Below are 26,497 nucleotides of genomic sequence, written 5' to 3' on the forward strand. Positions count from 1 at the left end.
CTGTTACTCTCAATATCCCCTATCATTCAGACACATTTCCTTTGGCCTCCAGCATCATTCTATAATGCACTGGGCATACATTTTACTTATAGTATTGATACTTTCCTGTGTTGTAAGATTATTTTAAAATTTATTTACTGTACAGGTGCAGGTACATATTTTAGGTTAGTACTACATACATATTGAATAGAGCTGTGATTCTTAACAGAAGCTTCTAAGGGGGGCTGCAAGCAGGGTTGTCAGAGGGTGCTTACGTATTATATATTCCTAAAAACAATATCAGTTTCTACTTCCATGTTTTCTAATTATCTCATAACGTGCCAAATATTCAAAATACGTTCATTTTCATTTCAAATCTTGTTCATAAATTGTCTTTTAATGTTATAAGATTTTCCTGTGCTCTCTGCTCAGCTGTGTGAAATAGGGTTTTCAGCACTGGTTGGAATCAAAACAAAGAAAAGGAAACACGCTTAATGTGGTAAGTGATCGCTGATGTGCATTGACCCAAACACCACCAAATATTCCTCAACTAGTTGGCCTAAAGAGCATGTATCACCCATCCCACTGATCAGTACTACAAAGACAAAAAGGCTATTCTATAATCCACAGTTTCGTTGATATTATTATATACAATTAAACTAGTAACACTAACAAAAACTAATAAATATGGTTTTATTGTCATCAGTGCCCTTTGTTTTCCAATACAGTAGTACCTCAGACTTCGAACTTAATTTATTCCAGAGGGCTGTTTGAAATACGATTCGTTTGAAATGTGAAACAAATAAGCCCATAAGAAATAAAAGGAATCAGGATAAGTCGTTCCAGCCAACCCAAAAAGTCCCACATTTCACATTTTTTCTATTATTAATGAGTACAAAAGTTTAATTAAGAGTGTTAAGTAATAAAACTATGCTATATGAAGCAAAATTTTAGAAAAATTGTTTCCGTCTATGATTTACAAATTGCTTAGTGAAAATGGCACATGGCCGGCTGGGGGATGGAGGGAGAAGAGATGGAACCTTTCGAGGAAACCGAAATGGCCACAGTAGCAAAATACCAAATTTGTAACTAATTTGTATTTTTCATAACTAACGAACCTTCGGTCTTAACATTAGGATTTACTAGCGCCAAGCTGGAAACCGGTAGAATTAAAATTACACTTGTGAGATCCAGGGACTAATGGCATCTATACCAGGTCACGGGGCATGTAGTATACCCAGAATGCCCACGGCTACCTGTGACCCACCAGTTATTTTCCTACCGCCTTTAAGATAAGACGTGTTACTGTCTATCTGATTTAAAGCCGGTTTTTCACTTTGCCCGTTCTTTATCCATTTCATTTTTCATTTCCTATTACCTTTTCTTTCTCCGAGTGTGATCAGTGTGAGGTAAGAGTGTATACGTGGTATGATGGAGAATTTTGCCTCAACATTGGGATCGTCTACCGTTTCGAAGAGGAGACAAAGGAAATGCCCAGGAGTCAGTGGCTTTCCATGTTCTAGGTTCCTAACTTCGGTGTCGACGGATCCTCATCCAACGTGTAGTAGGTGCAGGGAAAACGTATGTACGATTACTAATCCATGTTTTGTTTGTCGCGGTTGGTCGGTGGAACAGTGGAAGAAGTTCTATGGGAAAAGCCAATACAAAAGGAAGGTGGTGACGCCATCTTTGGATGACCAAACCTTACCGGCTTCTTTTGTATCGGCAATAAACCAGGCTGCTCCATATGTTTCTCCACCTGCTTTTGATTTGTCTCATACCCCTTTGGTTTCTCCTAACGGTTCAGTAACGGAAACGTCAGGAGGGGCCTTGGGTAATCTTATGAATATATACACTCTCCTTTGTTCCCAAGAAGTAGAGGGGGAGATCCGCCATCTTTGTTCCAGGCTCCCGCTCCTCAAGCGCATAGGTTAGATGGTACGTGGTAAGCGCTAGGCCTACCAGGCGTACCAACCTTGGATGGTCTGCTTGCGCATTATATGACGTCACGGTTCCAGCAGGGTCCGGCAGCGCTGAATGTTCCTCATCCCCCGGGCTTGCAATTTATGGGAATTAATGCCGCGGCTTCACCATCACACTCAGTGTTTACAGCGATGCTAGAACGCTGGCCTCTGGTTGAAGACCGGGGAGCTCAAATTATTTTTTGCTGTGGTGAACAAGTTGATTATCAGTCTGTCACAGTTCTAACAGGGAATCCATTACCCTTTGGTGTTGGGACCACTCAGTGCCTACTACCTAATCTGCCCTGCTTAGCTGGCTGGTGAAAACCCTTCCCAGGATGTATCTGGTGCTTAAGTCTAAGCTCTGGGATTCCAACCATTTGTGAATCACCATTACCATTTATTCAACTCTGGGGAAATGGTACAACCTTGCTGTAGGCAGCCACTTGTGTTGTTGCTTATGGTGACTGCAGACTTCTCCAGTAGTTTCCCCTGGAAGTGATAAAGCAGCCTAATTGCTCAAGTCTCCAACAGACTGATCTGCTCCTCCCTCTCCGTAGGTCCCCATGTCCCTGAAATGTGCAGCCCATTCAGATATGCACCCCAGTCCCTTTGGATGCATCTGAGGGCCTGTCCACACTAGGAAATATTGTTTGCAAATAGAAAGAAAAAGCCTACTTTTGATGGTGGGGAGATTCAATTGGGCATCTTTTCTTGTCCCTTTTTTTTATTGGTGTCCGATAAATACATACCACTTATAGGGAGGAATAGGGATTCAATGATGCATGCAATATGCATTTTTTTCTTCAAAATCTAAATAATACACTTGATTGGGAGGTAATTTATCCACATCGGCCTAGTCACTCCATCTTCCTTCTCTATGCTCCCCCTGGCCCCTGACCCCCTAACATCCCAAGATGCACCAACCTCCCTTTACCACCTTCCATAGCATGAAAGCAGCAATAGATAGATAATGGTTATTTCGAAAACTTCCCTCACTGACAAAGCCTAAATATGTTCACAAAATATTTTCTGCTCAGAATAACTTTTTCTTTCATTTCCCACAATATTTGCATAAATCATGTTACACACTGTAAATACATACGTACACATACATACATACATACATAAATTATATTTATAAACATATACATACAATGTGTATATATACATATATGCATGTATACATATGTATATATAAACTTATACATACATTTTAAATGTTTATATATACAGTGGAACCCCCGTATTCGCGTTCTCTGAATTTGCGGACTCACACATTCGTGGATTTCTCTCGGGAACGTTTCTCCACATTATTCGCGGAAAATTCGAACATTCGCGGTATTTTTCTGAGAAATATTCACAAATTCCTGGGGGTTTTTTTATATCAATTTCATCATAAAATCCACTTTTTGTGATAAAACTAACAAAATAGGCTGTTTTTAGTGTTTTTATAGGGGTTCCAAACATTCGCGGGTTCTAATTATTCACGGGGGGGGTCTGGTACGCATCCCCCGCGAATACTGGGGGGACCACTGTACATATACACAGAAACACTAAATGTTTTCCATTCTGGATTGGAAACAAATATGCTATGGTAAAACTTGTTTGCAAAGAGTTTGCCAACATTTTTGCAAACAATATTTCCTAGTGTGGACAGGCCTTGAGAATACCAGTATCTTCATTGGGGATTGGCTGAATAGTACCCCCTGCAGATGGTTCAAGGTATCTCTCCACCACTGCAAGTCCACTATGACCCTGGCCTCCAACTCAATTGGCTGTAATGGGGGTTCTTGTGCCTTCTTCCATGTTGTTTTTAGCTAACACAGGAGGGATCTGATGTTGGCTTTCCCCCCTAGGAACTAACATTTCCACAGAGACAAGGTGCCCTATCATGACCGGGCACTGTTTCACAGTTTGCTAGGTCAAGGAGAGGAATGGCTCTGATTTATCAGGTTGGCAATCCACTTGTTTGATGGCACCCCCCCCCCCCCCAACACCTATGGTGTTGATCATCATCCCCAGATACCTGGTGGTCTGCTTTGGGGAGAGGTCTTGACTTGATAAATTTAGTAACCCCTAAGTCTTAACAAAGAGACTCGACTTGGTCCCTGTGGCATTCCGCTTTGACAGCAGATTGCTGGGATCAGCCAGTCATCCAGGTATCTTCACAGTCCTATCCCTGTGGTGTGCACTCGCACCAAACCTAGGTGGAACACTCAGGTGAAGACTTTCGGAGCTGTCACCAGTCCAAAGCAAAGGGCCTTGAACTGGTTGGTAGACTACTCCCTTGGAGACAAACCTCAGGAACTTGCTATACATCTTGTGGATGGGGATGGGCAGGTAGGTATCCTGCAGATATATGGATACAATATAATCTTTGTCGCTGATGGAGGCCAAGACGGATTGCAGTGTCTATGGAGAAGGATGTCTGCTGGAGATAGATCAGTGCAGGAAAAGGCAGCTGTATAAGCCTGGTGAATGGTCATTCATGATATCCATTGCCTCCTTCTTGAAGATTGTCTCCATCTCCTGCTGCAGTGCCTTCCCCTTAGGTGAAATGTTCCTGTAAGAGGGGAAGGGAATCAGGATTTTCATAAAGGGGGAGACAATCCTGACGGGCAGTCTGTATCCCTGTCTGGGGAACTTCAGTGTACACTCCTCTGCACTGTACTGCTGCCAGGTGTTCCACTTGGTTGCTAGGGACCCCTCCACTAATGGCAGCTGGGAGCAGGGGGTACCACTGACATCTCACCTGGAATCTCCCTTCTTCCTGGTCCAGTTTCTACAATGGCAATTGGGGGGGCTAGGAGCCTGCCCTGAAAGGGATGGTTGTTAATCAAGACCTTGCTCTGCAGTCCAGCCTGGCTGATACCAGAATCTGTGCTAGAGGGAAGACTGACTACTGGAGAAGGAGGCTGTATGCTGTTTGGGAAGTCTTCTCAATGCTCCTCAAGGCAGGGGTGCTGTTTCTGGGTACAAGGCCTGTGAGAACAGGGAGTCCCGCGAGTCATCCCTCTCGACATCAATGGCCTTATGAATTAAACCCAGAGTAAAGTAGAAACTGAGGAAAGTAGAAAAGAGCGTCATGGAGAGGGGTGTTCCAGAGGCTCAGCCAACTCTCTAAGGAAACACTTTCCTGAACCACTGAAAGGTAGGACTTCTCTTCTCTTCAGGATGAAGTTGGTCTATGATGACCAACTTGTTTTACAGTATGCAAAAGGGCTCTCACTGTCGGTCCGAGGAAATTCCTACCCTAAACCACCTCATCCAGAGGGATAACTTTCTTCAACTTCTTAATCCATGCTCCCTGACATCTGTTCAACCAGTAGGTGGATCGTAAGGCCCTTCTAGCATCAACTCAATTGCGCCATCTTGATGCTACTGAGATGCACTCTGCTGCTTGAACCTTTTTAACAAGGTGTTGCTCACCAACTTGCAGATATTCGGGTCCTAGGTTCTCAACACTGCAGAGGGATCTTCACTGCTGCTAGGGAGCTCTCCATTCCTACCAATCCTGTTGATCAGGGAGGGACAAAGGGAGGCTCACTGAATAGCATGTATCTGGGAAGGGGAGGTCTCTGCTTGTTTGTAATACAAAAGCAATGTTGGGTCCCATGGTTCTACTGTAGGTGGTTTGGTCAGCCATAGAAGTTTTCTGATTCACCATACAAAATCAACGAATCTTTTCTCCACTTCTGGGACTTCTAGCCGTGAGGGATCATCTGCTCCATCTCCATTGTGGGGTCTCTTGCTGTCTCTGCTCTGGTGTCCTTTCTGAAAGAGGTAACCGATCTATTGGAAAAAGAGGGTTGGGCACTGCACTGCTGGAGCCTCCACTGTTATAACCCCTACCCTTGATCCAGTATGTGGGATACACCTCTGGAAGGCCCCAAAGCAGGGTAGACTGTTCCTGCTCTGTCCTGACAAACAGCGCTTAGAAGATCACTGACTGGAATGGGGGAGAGACCTTGCAATTCTTGTTACTGGAACCACTCTTGACATCTATTTGCTCTCTCATGGACCAGAAGAACGACTAATGGAATTGCTTCTCTGACAAAGGAGGGGACAATACTACTAGCCAAAGATTTGCCATCTCAAGGCGTTCCATCCTGCTGTCTTGCTCCTGCTATGGGATGAGAAGCTCCAGCCACTACAGTATTCCTTGACACTGATCTCTCTGTCTCCCACATATCAAAGAGGTAGGATGGAATGTCAATAACACCCAACTAGGTAACAACTAAGACAACTGAAAAGGAACAATGTTGACTGGTACTACTGGCAGAGGGGGGTTGGGACTTCCCCAAACTCTGGTACTTGGAAGGAGGGGAAAGTGACCGGAGGAATCTGCACTTGAACTCTTCTTGAAATGAGCGACTGTCCAAGTTGCCAACCACTTTGGAAGAGGGAGATGGTCCTTTGTTCTCCATGTGGCAGAAGAAAACTGGGGCCTTCTAAAGACCACTTGCTGCTGTCTGTTGAAATGGAGTACCACCTTTCACCCAGATATCCTTGCCCTTCCTCAGGATAACTTCCACCTTAGGGCTCTTCGGCATGGTGATGGGGTAAGGGTACGCTCTCTGGAGAAGAATTACCCTTCTTCCAATGCCTTTTCTCATACAGAGACCACTAAGGGATAAATCCAACTGAGACCTCACACACGACCTCTCTTGTACACAAGTTCCTGACACAGAATGCATACAAAGTGCATATCTACTACTACCGAAGACAAATTTTAGGCAGGGCTTGTCCTTACTCACAGATGAAAACACAAGGTAGGAGCAACAGACACTGCATGCAGGTATCACAGACTAGGTCAGACAAGGAGGTCGCCCAAGTGGCTAGGTCATACAGAGGAAATTGCACTTAGATTTTTATTTCCAAACTAAAAGAATTATACAATGCACAACACTAGGGCACAAGGCTACTTGAGGTGTAAATAAAGAGAAATGCAAGATGCTGTAGCAAAAGCAAAGATAGGGCATGAACACATGACACACAACTACATAAGACAGATGTCAAGAGACAACCACACATTGAGATTACCAAGAAAATGGGGGCTAACTCAGGTCACAGGTAAGGCTACTCATTAGGATTTTAAGTCAGTAGACAGCTGCAGCATGCTTTGCACTGAGTATTCCATCTACATAACTGCAGGTTCATATTCCCGTCGGAACAACAGCCATTTTATATTCAACATCAGATTATTGGTTGGAGAAAATGTCGAGAACTTTGAATTGGTCACTACAGTATGCATCACACACAGCCCACCTCTTTATATCAAGGAATATCTAAAGGTAATATGATGATTTATAAACTACCATAAGACTAAAATACCGACCATTCTGGGTGGTGGACGTGGATCATCTGAGACAAGTGAAGAAAGTGACTCTGTTGATCGACCATTAATGAAGGTATTAGGAGATTCTTGAGGTGAAGATGAAGGTGATGTATCTGTGTCAAGAGGTCGTCCATCACTTGTGCTACCTGGAATCACAACTAATATATATAATGATCTCATACCACATACTAAATGCTATATCCATAATTTTCCAATTCAACACGAACAGCTATATGTAAATCAATCTGAAATCAGTCAAATGCCTTTAAGATTACGTGAAACTAAATGAAACTATATTATCAATAATAATTCACAAAATTAACATAAGGCTTAACTGTAACTTATCATATAATATAAAAAGCAAGCATTACAAAGCTTTCAAATATATATGAAAAAGCAGGTACAGTATGGTTTTAGAAATTAAAAAAACAGCAAAAGCACCAACAAAGCATATTTTGAAAATAGTATTTTGGCAAATCTAAGGGGCGTTAGCTACACTGGCTGAGAGGTATCAAGATAATATTACTTAATTCCTCACTCTGTATTTTGTCTTTAAAAAAGTATATTCTAAAGATAATTACCCATAATAGAGCCAAAAATGACATACATGGGTATTGTATAATAAAAAGTAGAGGCCCTCAAGCAACTACTAACAGAGGGCTTTGATATGAAAGTAATCATAAAATTACATCAGCATCCTCTTATTTTAAAAGTCACCAGTGGTCATGTGTAGAGCTCTATAGTGTAGTACACCTTATTCCACTAGAGGAACAAACACAGTGTTACAGTAATAAATTAGGATCATGCAAACTGGATAGGTGACAGAAGACAAAAGGGAATCACCATACATCTGAAATATGTGGCTTTGCTTTATAAACCTTCACAACTTGGTTCAGAGGCAAGACTTCTATGTCAGTGGTATATTTTTATACATTTTTCATGTTCTATCTAAAATTTCATGATATAAATCACTGTGTATTGCACAATATCATAACACTATCTTATGCACAATGTACTCCAATAATGACCCTAAGTTCAGAAACATTAAAATAGTACAAGTATTAAACGGAATTGAGAGAAAATAAAGCACAAAAAATTCAAGAAACCTGCTTAAACATTCTCTGCTACACATGAAGAAAAGATGGATGCTCCTCATTTGCACAATAATTACAGAGCATTTTATTTAGACTAGGGGAAAACTTTCTAGTTACGGTATATGATTCCCCAAATACATTTTCTCTGAAGTGAAAAAAAATATTGTAATAAATCAATTCCTCTTATTTTCAAAATTTTAAACAGTAATTAGATACAATAATAAATTTTAGGTTGACAATTTACAAAATTTTGAACAAACTGAAATCACCGTGATGGAAATTAAGGTATAAATTATGACTAAGATCAAGGACTGAATCTTTGGGTGGAAAGAAAAAAAGTTCAAATTTTGTGAGAAAATGTAATATTTAAAAAATTTATTTTTCATTACAAACCTATTACTTAAGAACTTATTCATGCCCTGCATGTAAATGCATCATTCCATTCAAGAAAAAAAATGATGACATGTTGCCTCAGGTTAGCAGTTGCATTCAGGTTCCCTGAGGTCCCGAAGAGCTAACTGAATTGTCTTCTTCGGAGCTTTCGTTGTTATTATTGGCTTTAAGGCAACAACTTTATGAAAAATGTAATGCTGTTCATCAACTTTTCAATGGTGGATAAAAATGTTACTACAAAAATGTTAATGTCTTAGAAGTTCTGTAGGTGGGAGAGCTGTGTGTGGAATCTTTCGTGACTTGTTGCCACCTGTTGTTGTTGTTGTTGTTATTATTATTATTATTATTATTATTATTATTATTATTATATTATTATTATTCAGAAGACGAATTCTATTCATACGGAACATGCCCACAGGACTCAGACTTGAAATTCAAGTTTCTATAGAATATGGTGTTCATTTGAAAGAAGTAAGAGAAAGTAAAATAAATTGACCAATTAATAAATATATAAAAATGTAAGGATATTACTAAAATACAAGAAGAATTGTTTTAGGGAAGTTAAACCTTTAAAATATACTATAAAAAGGGTACTAGTTCCAAATGCTTAAAGAAGAAAGACTTGCTGAAATGTGTGGAGCATACAATAGATCTTTGCCAAAAGAAGACATGAATTAAAAAATGAGGCAACCTTTCTTAGAATTTGGTTGAAAATTGATCATAGATACATTTCCAGTTTTGGAAGAGGCTGCAATTTGTGTTTGCAGGGAAGGCATTTTGCCACTGCATTTATTAAATGGTTAATCTGGATACAGAGGTCGTACAATTCTAAGATCTGTTGGAGCCAATGAAAGAGGTTTATAACAAGGTTCCATCATAAGAAGCAGCTCCTGAATTGCTGAAATCAATGTTTGAGAAGGCTTCAGCATGGAGATGGGTGTGGCTAAAAAGAGGATACAAGAAAAACTTTGAGGGCAAGCAAATCATTAGAAGCACAGGATCAACAGAAGAGATCAAGAGCCTGCTGGAAAGTATGAAATGGGTGAACACAAGTGCCCGATGAGATTAGAATGAGAAATTAGTCCAAGTAAAAACAATGTTGATGATGAGCTGCATCCAGAATACAGAGTGATGATCACGTATACCTAGGAGCATAAACCAACACTGCAGGAGCTTTACTCACAACAGGAATGAGCCCAGCATTAGGTGAACAGATATTTCTCTGTAGGTACACGACCAATGGAAGGTATGAAATTGCCAAAGGAAAACTAGTGGCAGTGTGTCAGACACAAAGACCAACCAAAACTAAGGCTTGGCCAGACCACAGCTGGCAACATAAGTGAGGCTGATAGCAGAAAGCTGAAAGCAAAACAGCATCATACACTGGCGTGACTGGGAGGTGACCGAACAAAGACAACAGTAGCTGAATGATAAAGCCTTGGCTGAAACCTCCTACATCCCAAAGGAGCACCTGGGATTGGCAAAATGATAGCAAATTTCTTTTTTATTGTACTGCCATCAAAGAAATACCAAATGAAGATACAACTATTTCTGGAACCCAATCAGTGTGTGCTACACTCAATTGGGGGACATGACAACAAGTGGAACAGTTGCTCCTATACTGTATACAAAAGAGAAGAAAAGGGCTTGTCCTTTTGTACTGCTGGTGTCCATTCAGAAAAGGGATGTAATGAAATAGGAGCTGAAGGCAACAAACGGCACAGGCACCGAGGACAACGGAAGTAACAAGGTAAAACAGGGAACCTAGGCATTCCAGTACCACATCACCATGACCGGGTGATGAACAGGAACTATAGCAGAAAAAAGAACCATGGAAGCCTCTAACATAGATGAAGCACTGACCTTGCTAGAGGCATTCTAATGCATTCTCCCAGAACAAAGTTCTACTGGAACTGAGACAATCCTTGGAAAGAAAAGTCTAATTCTGGAACTCAAAATAGTCCCTGGAAAAATGACAAATTTTAATTTGATTTGTATTTTTCATATCTAAGAAACCTGCTGCCTTGACATAAGGATAAATCTGGTGGCAGCTGGAAACAGGTAAAAACAATAAGAATTGTTTATGCAAGGAATTGGCAGCATCTGTCACAGAGATGAGGTAGGAGGAGGCCAGTGACTCAACTTCAACTCATGACGTATTAGTTTTTCTTCTACCACCTGTCAGAGAGGGTCTCTTTCACTCTATCTTCCCCAAAGCCAGATTTTACCTTTGCCTGTGTTTTCTTGATTGTTCTTTTGTGTACAGTGTGTGTGTGTGTGTTTTGGTTTTTATAATGCAGTCCCAAAACTCAGCTAAAAGTTCTCATAAGCCTTGGAGGAAATGTCCTGGTGTAAGAGCCTACCCTTGCTCGCATTTCTTTGTTTCCCTTGATACCGATTTCCATTCAACTTGTAGTGGGTACAGATAAATTATTTTTAACTTGACTAACCCTTGTTCTGACTGTTGTTCTTAGTCTCCTGAGCAATGGAGGAGATTTGCCAAGATGCAGCAGCACAAAAGGAAGTTAGAGCCACCATCTTGGGAAGGATTTTCTTCTCTGATTTGTTTCTGCATCTCCTAATTGTTCTGCTTCTCCCTTGTCAAAACCTCCTCCAGTTGCTTCTTCCTTTGAAGGCTAGTCCCCTTCCTTTTCTTCTGTTGATTTGTCTTTGGAAGTTTTGGGAGAGGGATCAGGATATTTTATGCCTCATGCTGCCCCATCTTTCTCAAGGGGGATGTCCCCCACCTGGGAGGGAGGAGGCAGACATCTTTTTCATCTGTTTCAAGTTTGGATGCGCAGAAGATGTTGACTAGGGCCTCTTTAGGCCTATAATGGGTACCAACCTTAGATGGCCTTTTATCCCATTTCATGTCTTCTCTTATCCCAACGTCAGCTGCCATGACAGTTCCTAACCCTCCCAGGCTCCACTTTGCTGGTTCTCACGCTACATCATCTAGTGTGATGCCATCGGTATCAACTACGCATCATCTTGGGTCACCTCTCATTCAGTCTACAGCAGTACCAACAGCTCACATATAGAATTCATCTGCTCCTGTGATATCAGCGGGATTCTGCTATGACATTACTTGCTGCTGCTCCTTCAATGAACTCCCTCATACAAGCTATGTTGGACACAGTCGATTAGGTATTTTGAGAGAGGTACGGCCATATTCTTAAAGAGGCAGCAGCGTAGATCTCCTTCAACTTCTGCATCTTCTCTTCTGTTTGTTCCCTCGTCAGATGTTGGAGGATTAAAGACTTCGTCACTGATCCTCTCTCCAAGAAACACAGGACCATCTCCTCTTCTTTGCTTTCAGACCACAGTGTGACTTTCCAGCACACCTATGTGTTCCCAACTCGCCTTTGGACAACTGCCGTGACTCTCCCTGCCATGGTTCACAGCCATGACTCTTCCACCATGGTCCAAGGCCATGACTTTTCTGCTGTGGACCATGACTCCGTCACACGTACGTGTGACCATGAGTGATGTGTCTTGTCCATAAGCTTCTCGCCTTCAAGTATCTGGTTCTAAGAGGAACTCTATGGTAGTTTCTTCATCACCTATTCAGCCTGTGTAAGTTTGGAGGCTCCGATCAAGAAATTCTGAATTGTGGATTCTCCTAGTTCAGTTTTGAGATACATTCTTTCAGTTCATGTCCGTCCCTCTTGGAGTCCAGTCAGTACTAGACCTTCCAGACATTCATCTTGCCTTCATTCCAAGTCACACTCGTCCAGAAGATATGATTCCTCCCCTGATTTTCAGGGCTGTAGACATGTGAGTAGGGATGGCTGCGAAGATAGAGATAGACATTTTGCTAAGAACGGGCATGGAGATAAATACGACCACTGTTCATCACCAGATGGTTCAAGCTTGCTGACTCGCCATTCTTCAACGTGACGACGTTCCACAATGTAATCTCCTACGAGAGACCATAGCTGATGTTCATCTTCCTGCGTCCATGGACGTGACTCTTCGAAGCTGCAGGATGATGCACGTCTGTTGTGTGAGAAGGGTCTTCTGTATCTCAAGCCAGTGATCAAGACCTAACTCTTCCCTCCTCTAAAGGCATTCAGACTCCTGTTGAGTATTAGGGTCTGTTATATCCTATGCTCAGGTACTGAACCCTGCAGATCCTTTGAAGGAGGTGGACAGAGATCCTCGTGTCCAGGAAGCAGAGAATTTGGAGAATCAAGAGTTTCTTTCTTCTTATGCAGAAGTTACTGATCTCACTCATGAGTTCAATAATCTTTCTAAGAAAACTGTGACTCCTCCTGAGATCGCCCCAACAGGTATAGAGGCCCTGCTGGAACCGTGGAAGGACTTGAAAACATCTTTTGCGTTATCTTGTTCCAGTCATGCAGACTCAGTACATATATGCTATATCACGTGAATTACTTGATTTCAGACTGGGATAACTCTCTTCATTTCAGCAGGTCATTTTACCGATTTCCAGCTGGGCCAAAAGATTTATCCTAATGTTAAGACCCTGGTTTGTTCAGCATATGAACAAAGCTAGTTCATGACAAGTCTGCTTGCACCACTAGCAGCAGAAATAACATGAAAAGACAAGTAAATTATGTATATTAAAATTTTTTTTAGAAAAATCTCTCTGGGATATTAAGAGTAAAGTAAAAATAACTATTGGGTAAACTTCTTAGTTTTAATCTGAAAGTGACAAATTAGGTAAAATTAAGAATCTTATATAATGATCAAACAAGTTCATTGTAAATTGAAGCAAAATACTGCAGCTGGAAGAATTTTGCAGTTGTAATTACCTCAATACAGTTAAATTGTCAAGTAAAAAATAATGTGAAAACACTAGCAGTAAATCAAATACTACTAGTAATCTGGTATTTAATATTAAAGGTATATTAATATTAAAAACCACTTATGTAATGAAATTTGAAATCTTACTATGAGTGCATCTAAAACTGACCAAACCACTATATATATAGAATGTATTTAGGAGATGAACAAGAAGCTAAGGAGTTCAACACCATCAGAAAAATTAACCAGCAATAATGAGTAAGGGTAATCACTTAATCCTGAAAACTTAATAAAAAATCAAAACATATCACACAAATATTGGTACAGTAACAATAATAAATCAAATCATACGAAATCAGTCAGAAGAAAACAAAATGCTAACTAATTAACAACTCTTGCCAATGAGACACAAACACTTAACAATTTATACAGTAAGAAAAACAAAATTGGCACAGAAGTCACAAAAACAATTTTAGAAATCACAGAGCTCACAGCTGGTGAATGAAAGTACATATTAAAGAAAGTACTTGAAGAACTTTCTCCAGTTAGGTGAAGAAAACTTCCAGATTAAAGGAAACAATCAAAACTGGAAATGTCAAACAGAAATCCAAGAGTGTTCCAATAGTCTTAGATTCTATGGAAACAACCATTTGGCAGGCACACACAATGATCCAATTAATATGAGGACCCAACAAAACTTATACCCGTGCTAACCTCCTTAACTACCTAATAACCTCTTATACATCTACACTAGAATTAGATATGGGATTCATGCAAAAACAGGCCAAAATAATGAGTTTGTGATGAAACAATTACAAAAAACTTTATATAACCCCACTGACATTAAGAGTTGTTTATTTACAGCAAACTACTGCAATAAAATGTTTAAAATGACAAATTTTAAAAATCAATTTGTATTTTTCATAGCTAACAAACCTGAGGTCTTAATCGGATAATCTTCTAGCACTAGCTGGAAACCAGTTAAAAATAATAAAAGATTGTAAAGCAAGGAATCTGTGGCATCTGGCAACTCATGCGTATAAGAGGTGGATGTTGATCACTGACTAAAGGTTGGTTCAAGTGACTCACTTTTAGCATGGTGTCAACAAATCAGCTTGTCAGGGTCATGTATAACACAGCTGTAATGTATTTGTGCATGTGTGGAAATAAAGCAGACTTCTTTTTACATGCCTACAGCTGTCTCCTGTGTAATCACCATTAAATATGTTAATATGGATTTTCTTATAATGTATTATGAAATCATTTTTGTTATATGAAGTTAATTCTTAACATTCATTTCTATCAGTAAAGTGTAAGAGTACAGTGGTACCTTGACCTATGAGTGAATTAATACGTATACGAGTTTTCGAGGTACGAGTCGTCACTCAATTGATGGTTTGCTTTGTTAAGCGAGTAAAAAATTGAGGTATGAGCTCCAGATGAAGCTGCTACATAGATTGCGTACTGACAAAATTTAAGAAACGTTCGACAATTGAGGTACCACTGTATATACTTACCAAGTAATTACATAGCTATGAGTTTCTATCACAGCAGCTTAAATTTTTGAAATTTGCAGTAGCACTTCTATTGTTTTAGAGTAGGTAACTAGCCTGCCCACTTTCAGAGAAGAATAGGTACAACACAGCTGAAGAGCTCAATTTGTTTGTGCCCTATGTCCATGAAAGGGGAGGAGGGAGGGCTCCAATCATGTAATTACTTGGTAAGTATATGTAAAACTTTATTTTCTTAAAAATTTAATTTTTATATAAGTAATTTACCAGGTAATTACATAGCTGAATCACACACTGTGAGGAGGTGGGATACATAGACATATACTACTCAAAAACACTCGGTACAATGGAGATGAATTTGAAATTTGAAATAGAAAGGTAGCTAGAGAGCTACAGCAGGAAGATAGTTCCTCTGGTTAAACACATCTCAACCTGTAGTGGCTTAGTCGTAGCTGTGGAGTGCCTCTACTTCAGTGGGAGCTTTGTAGCAAAGTAATCCAAAGGCTGCCAAAGCATCACATCAGTATAAAAAAATAAAGTGCCTTTGCCCTGGGGCAGTACCACAAAAAAACCAGTTAACTCTGTTACCTGCACAACAAAAAATAATCACTACCCATTGAATAACAAATGACTGGTGGGTACTACATGTACACAGTACCCCAGGGCTCCCCAAAGCTTGACAACCCATATCAAGCTGAGGAGATAGAAAAATAGAGAGATTACTTCCTATCCTATGTTTCCCAATACCATGCCAGCCATGGATAACAGACCTAAGGCACTAATGCAATTTTTGTACACTGTCTCCACATCACATAAATAATTAGTAGCAAACACTGACCTACACCTCCAATAGGTGGATTGAAGAATCACGGATAGTGATAAGTTACGCTTAACAGCCAACATGTCCTCTCTTATCTCGTGCGCTTTGACTACAAATAGGTACAACATCCTTTTGAATTTCTGAGTGTGCTTGGAGATTACATCCCTCAAAAAGGAAGCCAAAGCATTCTTGAACAGAGGATGGGAGGGGCTCTTAACTGAACACCAGAGGTTATGAGAGGGGCCTCTGATACTCTCAGTCCTCTCAAGATAATGCCTTAATGTGCCAGGATATCCGTCAGATTCTTGATGGTGAATGAACGGAGGCAGGGACTGGTCGGAGTTTCATCCTTGGCCAAAAACCAGAGTGAATGAGCAGACTGCATCTCCTTGTGAAAATCCGACTTTCTTTATCAAAGGCTTGCAGTAAACTAATCCTCTTGGCCATAGCCAAAGCAACCAGAAAAATGGTTTTTCTTGCCAAACCCCAGAGAGATAAAGAGTGTGAAGGGGCTCAAATGGAGAGCCCAACAGCCATTTAGGGACAACATCCAATTTCCAGGAGACTGAAGTTTTCGCTTGCTCTGAAGTGTCATAAGTCTTAATCAGGTCACTAATGTCTTGACTTGCTGACAAATCCAAGCTTCTATGTCTAAAAACAGTGTGTGTGTGTGGGGCAGATGTGCTGGAGGTTTCTCGCGTTTTTCACCAAAAAAATAGTTTTTTTTTTTGCAATTGTTGATTATACACCTAATAGTAGGCAAAAAAAAGTAATATGTAATATGTTCTGCTCCAATTCTTGCCTTCAAAATCTTTCAAACTCCAGCTACTCGTGGCCTATTGGTCCTGGGAAATGGGTAAAAGAGTGCAGTGTAATTGCTAGTGCTTGAAACCTCCATTTACCACAAAAATGTCATCTGACCAACCTCCAACCGTTGTGCAAGTGACCCTGGCACTTACGATGCCTGTGCCCCACACAAAAGTTCCGTACTCGCAAAAAATTGTCTGTACTTTATACAGGACCATCAATCAAACCGTTCCAACGTTGAGTCTGCTATACAATCTGTCAGTGCTGCCTTCTCAGATGAGGAGATTAACGTTGCATATATGAAATGCAAAGACCTGATACCAGATAACATTCTCAAGGAGCAATATGTGTAAAACTTGTCCTCTCACAAGAAAATATCATATATCACTAAGTGGCCAAGGACCTGCTCAGTGGAAATCTACGCCAATTACCCTTACAATCTGCCTCCAAAGGGGCCCGCTGATCTAAGCCTACCTATAGTGTACCATATGGCAGAAAATGCCTTCCAAACAGCAAAATCCCTCTCAAGAAAAATTGTAAAAACTTAAAAGAAATTGAGGAAACTAATGATAAATTTTCACAGATCAAGGATGTGATCAAAGGATTACAGGAATCATTCAAGAATCTTAAAACTGTGGAAATAATAATAACCTCTCATGGATCTGGGATGCAATCAAAGGTGTGCAGGAATCATTATACAATCATACAGCAAGCCACCAGACTCCTTTGAATGTGGCACCTATTATTTCCTCACCTCCCAGCGACACAAAAGAAGTGAGCGTGCAACATGAAGTTGAGATGGTCATACCCTTCCCAAGTGGGTACTGCCCTCTCCCCCTCGGATAAAGCACCGACACCACCTATAGACCTCCTGAAGGGCATTGTTGGACTCCCAACCTCCTTTTCCTTTCCAGTGCCTCTGGTGGAAGATAGATCTGCAGTGACGATCATCAGCACTCGTGAGTCTCCCGACCCTATCTCATCCCGCAAACCCCACATTGTAGATGATGATGAGAATAATCACGGGTCTGGTGGCTGGCAGACACAAGCAAGTAGAAAAAAGAAAAGAACCTCTCATTTGCCCGCCGGACCGAAGCCCAACAATTGTGAATCACCACGGCTCAAACCTGAGAAGAAATGTCACGTTGTAATTCACAGTCTATGCTCATTGGTGGAGCTAGATGCCATGGTAGAGAGAGTCAAGTTCCTCACACTGACACCACAAGCAGGGGTTTAGGCATAGGCCTGCCTTCCACCGCAAGCGCGAGCCAACCTCCCACAACGATTGACAGCCAACCACAGCTGGCTAAACCCCCATCCACCCAATTGATCAACTCTTTCATCTACTGTCTTCATGAGTTACCACGGATACATTAGATATAATGTCTTGGAACATTTTTGGTCTCAAGCAGACCATCCTCTCCTAAACATGTTCTGCAAAAACTTCAAAGGCATCATTGCACTGCAAGAAACGCTCCTCTGGCCACATGACCTTGTCACCTGCAATTCAGAGCGCTGACGTCCAGGACAAGTCTCCAACCCCGCCGATGACTTGGGGAAGACAGACAGACAGTTGTAGAGACCTGTTTTTACTCTTTGACCACTGCAGCTCTCTCCCTTAAAAGAGAAAGGACCTCTGAGCCTACACAGTCTGTCAAGCTGATGGGCGATGACACTAAAGGAGGCTTCTTTCTGAACGGGATGGAATAGCCTTCTCTGAAGACTTTCGAGATACATGCCCATTTGTCCCAAAAATGGAGAAGCCTGGCTCCCACAGGAAAACGGAGGACAAGAACCTCAATTGCAAGAGGAAGGTTTAGCAGATGACTTTTTGACAGGTGAGACTGAATGAAGGTTCATCTGTGGACGGGGCTGAAACTTTGTTCTGCTGTCTTGAAAGGGCCCCTGTTGAAGTGGAGAAACTGTTCTTGTGCCAAACTAGACTGTAGGACCACATTGTGACTCCTTGGGATGCTTGGCAGACTGTGCCAGCAGATCTTGAGTCAATTTTGTCTAAGTCTGCAGCTACAACCTCCTAGAAGTACTGGAAAAACCCCAACTACACCCCTTGTCTGCACTTGAGTCTAAACAGCTTGACGACAATGCATGCACTTCCATCTGGACACCTTTCCAGTGGCTGTCCACCAAGTCCTGGGATTCACAGACAACAGGCTCAGTTGAGGGGGGGCAACTACCCGTGGGCAAACCCCACCAACCTCTGCACCTCTGATTTGCCTCCTCCCAGGGTTAGGGGAATTTGACAGGGACATTCATCTGGGAGCATTTGGTGGGACGAGTAGCCACCTCCTCCACTGAAACTGCACCTGCACCGATATCACTTGCACTCATTTTGTCCATATGGAACTGACGGTAGCCCAAGTAGTCAAGATAGACTGAATTTCTGGTCTATCCTGGCTTCGAGGCTGGCAATGGCATTGGGTTTGAAAGTCTGGGAGACAGAACGGAGTAATTGGAAAAGTTGGAGAACTGGTAATGGGGGAAAAAGCAGCCACAGGTATAAACAGAATAGGTACATCAGGAGAAGAAACCTGGCTAGCAGAACCACTAGCTTCAGCTCTAGTGGCTGCCTTTCTCTTCCTATTTCTTTGAAGTCTGTCAAGATGTAAATTCAGTTTTCCACTTCCCCTGATCCCAATCCCTACACTGTTAACAGTTTGATCAGAAGAACAAAGCCCTCGGCAATGCCAGCTGATAGCATAGGCTAACATCAGTTGCACCATTTGCTGCAAAACTGGATACTAGTCAAACTAGTCAGACATGATAAAAAGTCACAATCAGGAAACAAAGTACTGTCAAATCTAGCTATGCAAATTTGCATGAAAGCTAACAAAGAATGAATATTTCCCCAAAGATAGTGACAGCCACAACCATCTAGTGAAAAGTTCAAAACAAAAGCTGCTCAAATAACCGGCAGCAAAGAATTGAGCTCTTCAGGTGTGGTATGCATTTTCTTCCCCAATAGTGGGCGGGGCTAGTTACCTACACTAAAACAACAGAAGTGCTACTGCTAATTTCAAAATTTAAGCTGCCCCAATAGTTAGAAACTAATAGCTATGTAATTACTTGGTAAGTTATTTATATAAAATTTGTTTAACACACATCTAACAACCAAGTACATATCCATCTTAGTTATGTATTGCACTGCTGTGCCATATGGATACAGATTGCCAGTCACAAAATGCAGTTACTCTATCATAGGATCTCCATTTGTAAATTTCAGGCACAAATACAAATAAAAGAACAATTCTTATGTACAACATTGAAAACATTAAGGAAAAATCAAGACAGAAGGAATATGAATCCAATACTATTTAAGAATAAGAAAAAATATTCAGATTGTAAAATTCAATCATAACACAACTGTCAGTCAGTTGCACTTAAAAGTTCTATTTACCTTTCTTTTTTTACAGATATTTTCAAGACCTTTCATTTTTACAGATATTTTCAAGACACTATGTACATGTATTTAAACAGTAAGTAGTGTACTCTCCTAAAAGGTATAATCCTATATACCATTTGTATATGGAATCTTTTTCAAATTCTTTTTTGCTGTTCAAACAAAACTTTCTTTTCCAGCACTGAAAAATAGCCATCAATTGTTTATAACAAAATAATACTTATGCTGTATGATATAGAATTTTCAGCTTTCAACAATTTCTTATACGAAATAGCAGAGTAATGAAAGAAACCTAAATGACGAGACATACCCATGAGAGTTCGATGTTATTTTCATTATCAATCTGAAACAAAATTTGACTGACAGTAAGCCACCTAACTACAAAACATTATGTAACCGTTCACAAGTTAAAAAATGTATACTACTGTAAATGTTGAGAAAAAATAGCAATATTTACTATTCTTACCCACTTTGTTAAAAATACAAATCTAACCTGGCCAAAATAGCAACATTTACTAAGCTTACCCACTTCTTTATATGCAAATCTAACTTAACTCCTAATCAAATGAAGCATAAAATTGTTCTGTGTGAATTATTGTTTTTGTTCCTGGATTATGGAATATAAAAGTTGGACTGTTTCCCAATGTAACTGAGTCAGATCTTCAGTTTTGATATGCAATTATTGAACACACACAATATTTGAAGACACATGGATGAAAAACTAATGTTGGAAAAATCCAAGTGAAACTTTCATCAACGGTAAATACTACATGTTGGAGGGTCATTGCTTATGCATCACATCATCACTGCTTAGTTCAACCAGGCCACTTCTCAGCTCTCACAGGCTAACCCAAAGATTTAGCTATTTCAGGGGATACAGCTATCATATGGCTTAAATAAATTACACCTGCTTAAGTATTTAGTTGATTATGTTAACAAAGTTCAAGTTTAGAGTAAACTATGTTTTGCAGTTATGCCCACAACATGCCATTCAATTTTGGTTAACATCAGGGAAATTTCTGAGTAGTAATGTTTACATGTACAGTTGATTTCACAAAACATCCTCTACATAGAGAGGGTGGACCATGAAGGGTACACATTTAAACAACTCAATTAAATAGGTGCTACTATTTCTTATCAGAACAGCAACATTGCATGCCAATTCTACACTGTTCATTTTGCACAGAGGATAAAAATAATTCTACCACATGCTTAATCTGCTTTCATTTGCTAATTACCCAAGTCTACCATAAATACATTACAAGGGGCTTCAATGATGATATATAAATTGTGGAAAGTTCCACATCTCATTTAGTTAGAAGTAGTTTTGGTTGTTTTATTCACATTTGCATTTCCTTTTATGCCTATATGGGGTGGGTTTTGATTCGATTTATATAGATTTTAGGCATAATGCCAAGCACTGGGGCAACTAAGGCCATTCAGCGCTGAAACAGAATTTAACAATAATAGTTTAGAAAGGTGTCACAGGAGGAAAACCTTGCAGTTGCGCTATGAAACAATTGTTAGGATAGGGTCGACAGTAAGATGGAAGAAAGAGAATATGATCGGAGGTACAGTAAAAGGAATGAAAGTACTAGTGGCAGCTAGGGGCCGAAGGGACGCTGCAAAGAACCTTAAGTAATGCCTACATTGCATCGAATGAGGTGCACTAATGGCACTACCCCTTACGGGGATATATGTGGTGGGTCACAGAATAATTCCATTTCCTTTAATCTAGGTCAAAAGAATTTGTCCTTCTCTGTGGAAAAAATTTCTTTTTATTTTGCCAATTTTGAAAACAACAATGATTTCAGTAGATGCAATATGCTTGAATAAAAATACATTGTTTTAGTATAAGCATTCTTGACTATCTGATGCCTTAAAGGTACATATGTATATCATAGGTTTTATTTATACAGGATATGGCTTCAGTGTTTGTATATACTAGGCCTGCAAGTAACCTATTTTTTCCTTTTATTTTGATTTGTAGTTCATTTGTAAATGTAGTCCATGGTAGTAGCCCAGCCTTTACAATGTTAGATGAAAGTTATTTTTGGATTAATTCTAAAGGAAAATTATACCTCCTAAAAGCCGTTAAATGGAAGAATTAAAAACATGTTTATTCTTCTAACCAAGTCATCTCGCTAAGTTCCCAATTAAAGTGCAGGTAAAAGAGATTATTTTCAAGAATATTTTGCATAGACTTATTAAGGGCTTAAACAAAGATAGAGACAAAAAATATAACACACAGCTACATTCTTTTACAGTGGCAAAGTAAGCAAAGTTTAAGCATAAAAGATGCAAAGAGACATTTGAAGATTGAAAGAAATCTAGAAATGCATTAATTCACTTTCTCAGGATCAGGATCATTCAGTTAATAAAACAAAAATGTTACGTACCCCTAATTGTGAGCACTCTACTTAATCATCCAAGAAATTTAGCTAAAAAATTACAAGGTCTAAAAAGAAATGATGATCATGTAAACTACACTACTCAAAAATAAAGAAAGCCCAAAAGGTGCTAAGTGGAGAGCCAAGAAAGCAATACGGAAAGAGGCTACCAATCCCCTCACCTGATGTAGCCTCAGGGGGCAAATTATGGGATAGAGAGAAGCGTGTAGTCCCGGAGGAAGTAGTGTTGTTGGAAGAGGAAGAAGGTTGTGGGAAAAACACACTATTACTAGAATCTGTTGATGGGCTCCTCTTGTGGCCCATCCCTCCCAGGCTACCACCACCCCCACCACCACTACCATTATTGTTGTTGTTATGGGGCAGGCCTGGGTGGTAGGGTGAAGTTCCCAGCATGGGATCGGAAGGCGTGCGGGAATGACTGAAGCGGGGCATGAAGAAAGAGGTGTTTTGGGAACCAGCAGGGGGTTTAGGTGCTGGTCGCTTCTGTAGAGTCTCCGTCACATTACCAAGGGGCACTAAGGAATGTAAGAAGGTAATAACATTTAATACTTCCAAATGTTCACACAGTACTTGTTATTAAAGGGAGGCTGCAAAGTCTGGAGAAGTCAAAATCCAGATATAATAACAGTCATGTAATAACTGTAGCATATAGTTTCATAAAATGGAAGGCCTATGACTGGGGTATGGGAGGGGAACACTTAGGTGGAGATTACTTTATACTAAGGAATTCTTAAAATGTGCTTGAGACTACAGAAGTTGCCCATCACCTTACAACTTGCAACCAATAATAATCAACAAAAATCTATTTTTTTACAACAAAACTAACAAAAATCTAAATATAAAATATTAAAACATGGTTTTCACAATGCAAACTTATCTAGACCCTTTTTTTTAGATATGTCAGATTCACCTACAAACTATACATGTGATCCAGCTAAAATATGCCTCTTTCATTTGTTCATGAACAAGGCATAAACACTGATACCAAGATAGCCAATGAGTCAGTGAATTTGAAACTTCTCAACAAGATGATCCTGAAAAAAACTACATGCACAATAAATTTCCTTCTCACAGAGACTGCTTTTGATATCAAGAATTTTTCTCTGGCTTTATTGAGAGCAAAACTACAGTTTATACAACAATATAATGACAAAGGCTAAAAAGATATACGTATTTTACCCGTACATATGATGAAATGTAAACGTCACCCCTATTCAATCTTTAAATAATGTACAATAAAATACTTGAAAAGAACTCTTCACCCCAAATGAATAAAAAATAGAGCAATGGAAAAAAGAATTACCTCTAAAGATTTGCTGTCCATGGATACACAAACTTTTCTCTTCACATTTATTCAATTAATGTATGGTGATATAGTAAGTTATTACTGGCATTAAAGAATGCATCTAAAATACCTTTAATAATACAATTACAATAATTCTCAACAAGTAAGTTGAAATTTCCAAGCCTTCGATAAGGACTTTTGACTATAAACACAACACTGCTTCAAGAGAGGAGCTGCATCATTAGTAAGCATTTGTAATAAAGTATTTCTCCTTTCATTTGCCATGCTGAATACAGTACACATATTAATAATAATACTAGCAAAATCTGTCTCATAAAGGCAGAGATAACTTATAAAATCACAAATTGTATTCTTGTTTCCCGTCAAAATTACTGAAAACAGTTAAAATCTCCTGACGAGCGCAATTAGTAGATAGATGCATATCTTCAATACGAAGGTATAATAAGACCTCAGTTTTCAAGATAGTAACAACATAAAACAAGAAGTCTGATGTACCATTTCATTTTACCTTCAGACCAAACCACACATGTTACTTTCTCTTCTTCAAGCATCCCAATGCTTGCTTTTAGTAACAAAATTTTCTAAGGTTCACTAAGAAGCATTTAAATGAGTCAAATTTTCATAATAACTGCCTGTTTGATATCACTGATATAAAATTAGTAGTTGATTCGATATCAGCCAATATAATCAAGTTAATATGGTATATGTTGCAACATTTTCACGATGCTTGCTCAAAAAATATAAAGCCCAAGTAAGACGATTTAGCACTTCAGTGCAAAATCAGAAAAATATTTATACAGTAGTATTCAATATCGTTTTCTTCAGCATTTAGCAACAATATGGAACAGCAATACCTGTTATTTAGTAAAATAAATGAACAGTAACCCTTAATATAACAACCAAAATTTCCCTGTTAATAAGCAAATAGTATAAGAAACATTGTCAATACAATTAAAATAAAGTAAATATATGCAGTATTATTTGTCCTCTTCAAAGTCAGCATAAGAAATGATTCTGAACAAGTTATACACTACTAAAGTATATTGACAAACTTGTGCCCTTTATTTTCCACATAATTTCAAAATACATTAGTGAATACCATGGTTACTCAAAGTGGAAAAAATATTTACTACAGCTTTCTTTTATATAAAAATGTATCCTTTTTTTATTATCAAAATAACAAAGGGAAATACATAAAGCAATAAAGGTCCCATTCATCTTGTCTTTCCCTTGCCAATTTCTTATTTCATGTTTGGTCAATAAATTTGAGTTTCTGCTGAAAGAGCAATTACACACTGTATTTTTAACTTTACTTGTTTTCCAAACAAATAATCAACAAAATAAGTTGACAAACAGACTTTTATCCTTAAGTGAGACAATCCATCTAATTCCACCATAAGGTTAAATTAGCATTCTTTGGTAAATCTATGAACACAATTTAACTTGGCAATTTCAAACAACACACAAGGAAAAGTTGTTTTAAATGGAATGCAGGAAATATTTTTCTTTATAACTGACAAGTTTTTTTCATAAAAACCTACTACATAACTGAAATTTGTTGTCAATAATTTGCATGGAAACTAAAATCCCTTTGAAAAAAAGAGAAAGAAGATGGTAGTTACCATTGTTATGCTCAGATGATCGATCATCAGTTGTGATCACAGTTCATGTTTGTAAAATCTGATATAGGGGTTGCAGGAAAAATGGAATTGAGCAGAGAACTGTCATTGTAAGAACCAGGTTTGCATGAAAAAATTAATTATCTTTAAAAATTACACATTTAAAAAAAAATTTTAAATGTAATTTAATTAACTGGATGGCAACCTAGGTGGGAAAAATCAAGCTAATAAAACCAAGACTGGTTGAATGGAACAAGCAGGTTATGCTGAAACTAAAGATCAATGTACCGTATATTTCTGTGTTTAAGACAACCTTTAGATAAGATAAGGTCAAAAATCATGGCAAATTTTCATGTATTTATCTCATATCTGTAGTATAAGACAACTTCTAATTTACAAAAAATGAAATTTACTTTGGAGAAGTTATTATTTGCAAAAATTAAACAGTACAAATATATTTCATAATAATGATCACTTAAATAAAGCTTGTTTTGCATGTATCCAATTACAGTATAATTACTATTACTATTATTGTATTCTTACTGTAATACAGAATATAAACATCGTCATGTAGTATTTTCAAAATCTCCGCTGATTGAGTACGTATTACGATATCTTCATTGCGATTAGTTGTTAGAAGAGATATAATTCAGAGATACCTTTCCTCATAAATTAACAAAGTTTGGTTGAAAAAACACACATACTATTTCATTGTATAAGCATTAGGCAGGATTTCCCCAGTTCTGAACATCAATTTCGCTTGGCCATTATTAATTTTATTTAGCCTCAGCTATAACCTGCAGCTTTAATTTACTAGTATCTCTCTTGAGACCTACATCGCATGAGGGATGAACAAAAATGTAATTTTATTTTTACTTATGGAAGCCACCATTGAGAATCGGCAACTGACAATTTTAGCAGAGCTCTTAACAAATGCTCAATGGTTACAGTAATTGACGTCAGCAATCAGCTGTTTCTCAGTTCGGTTGTTTATGTCAATACACGCTTATAATAATTACTTCATCCTGAATTCTAAAAACTGAAATTTTTTAGTGGAAGATGGAGGA

At 39.0% G+C, this 26,497-nt stretch overlaps 1 protein-coding gene across 6 annotated transcripts in view; it reads right to left on the bottom strand.

Moving 5' to 3' along the window:
* The window catches only part of LOC135212725 (arf-GAP with SH3 domain, ANK repeat and PH domain-containing protein 1-like), a 360,410-nt gene that overhangs the window by 14,196 nt on the left and 319,717 nt on the right, over nucleotides 1–26,497 (bottom strand). For 4 of the 6 annotated variants that reach the window (XM_064246425.1, XM_064246426.1, XM_064246430.1 and 1 more), the window contains 2 exons: nucleotides 22,667–23,020; nucleotides 7,282–7,427 (listed from right to left, as the gene is read on the bottom strand). In XM_064246425.1, the coding sequence (XP_064102495.1) occupies nucleotides 7,282–7,427; nucleotides 22,667–23,020 (500 nt within the window). Of the gene's footprint in view, nucleotides 1–7,281; nucleotides 7,440–22,666; nucleotides 23,021–26,497 lie in introns of all 6 variants that reach the window. The other 2 variants (XM_064246429.1, XM_064246428.1) reach the window with 2 other exon arrangements.

Source organism: Macrobrachium nipponense, chromosome 41, assembly GCF_015104395.2.
Source record: "Macrobrachium nipponense isolate FS-2020 chromosome 41, ASM1510439v2, whole genome shotgun sequence".
Lineage (NCBI taxonomy): Eukaryota > Metazoa > Arthropoda > Malacostraca > Decapoda > Palaemonidae > Macrobrachium > Macrobrachium nipponense.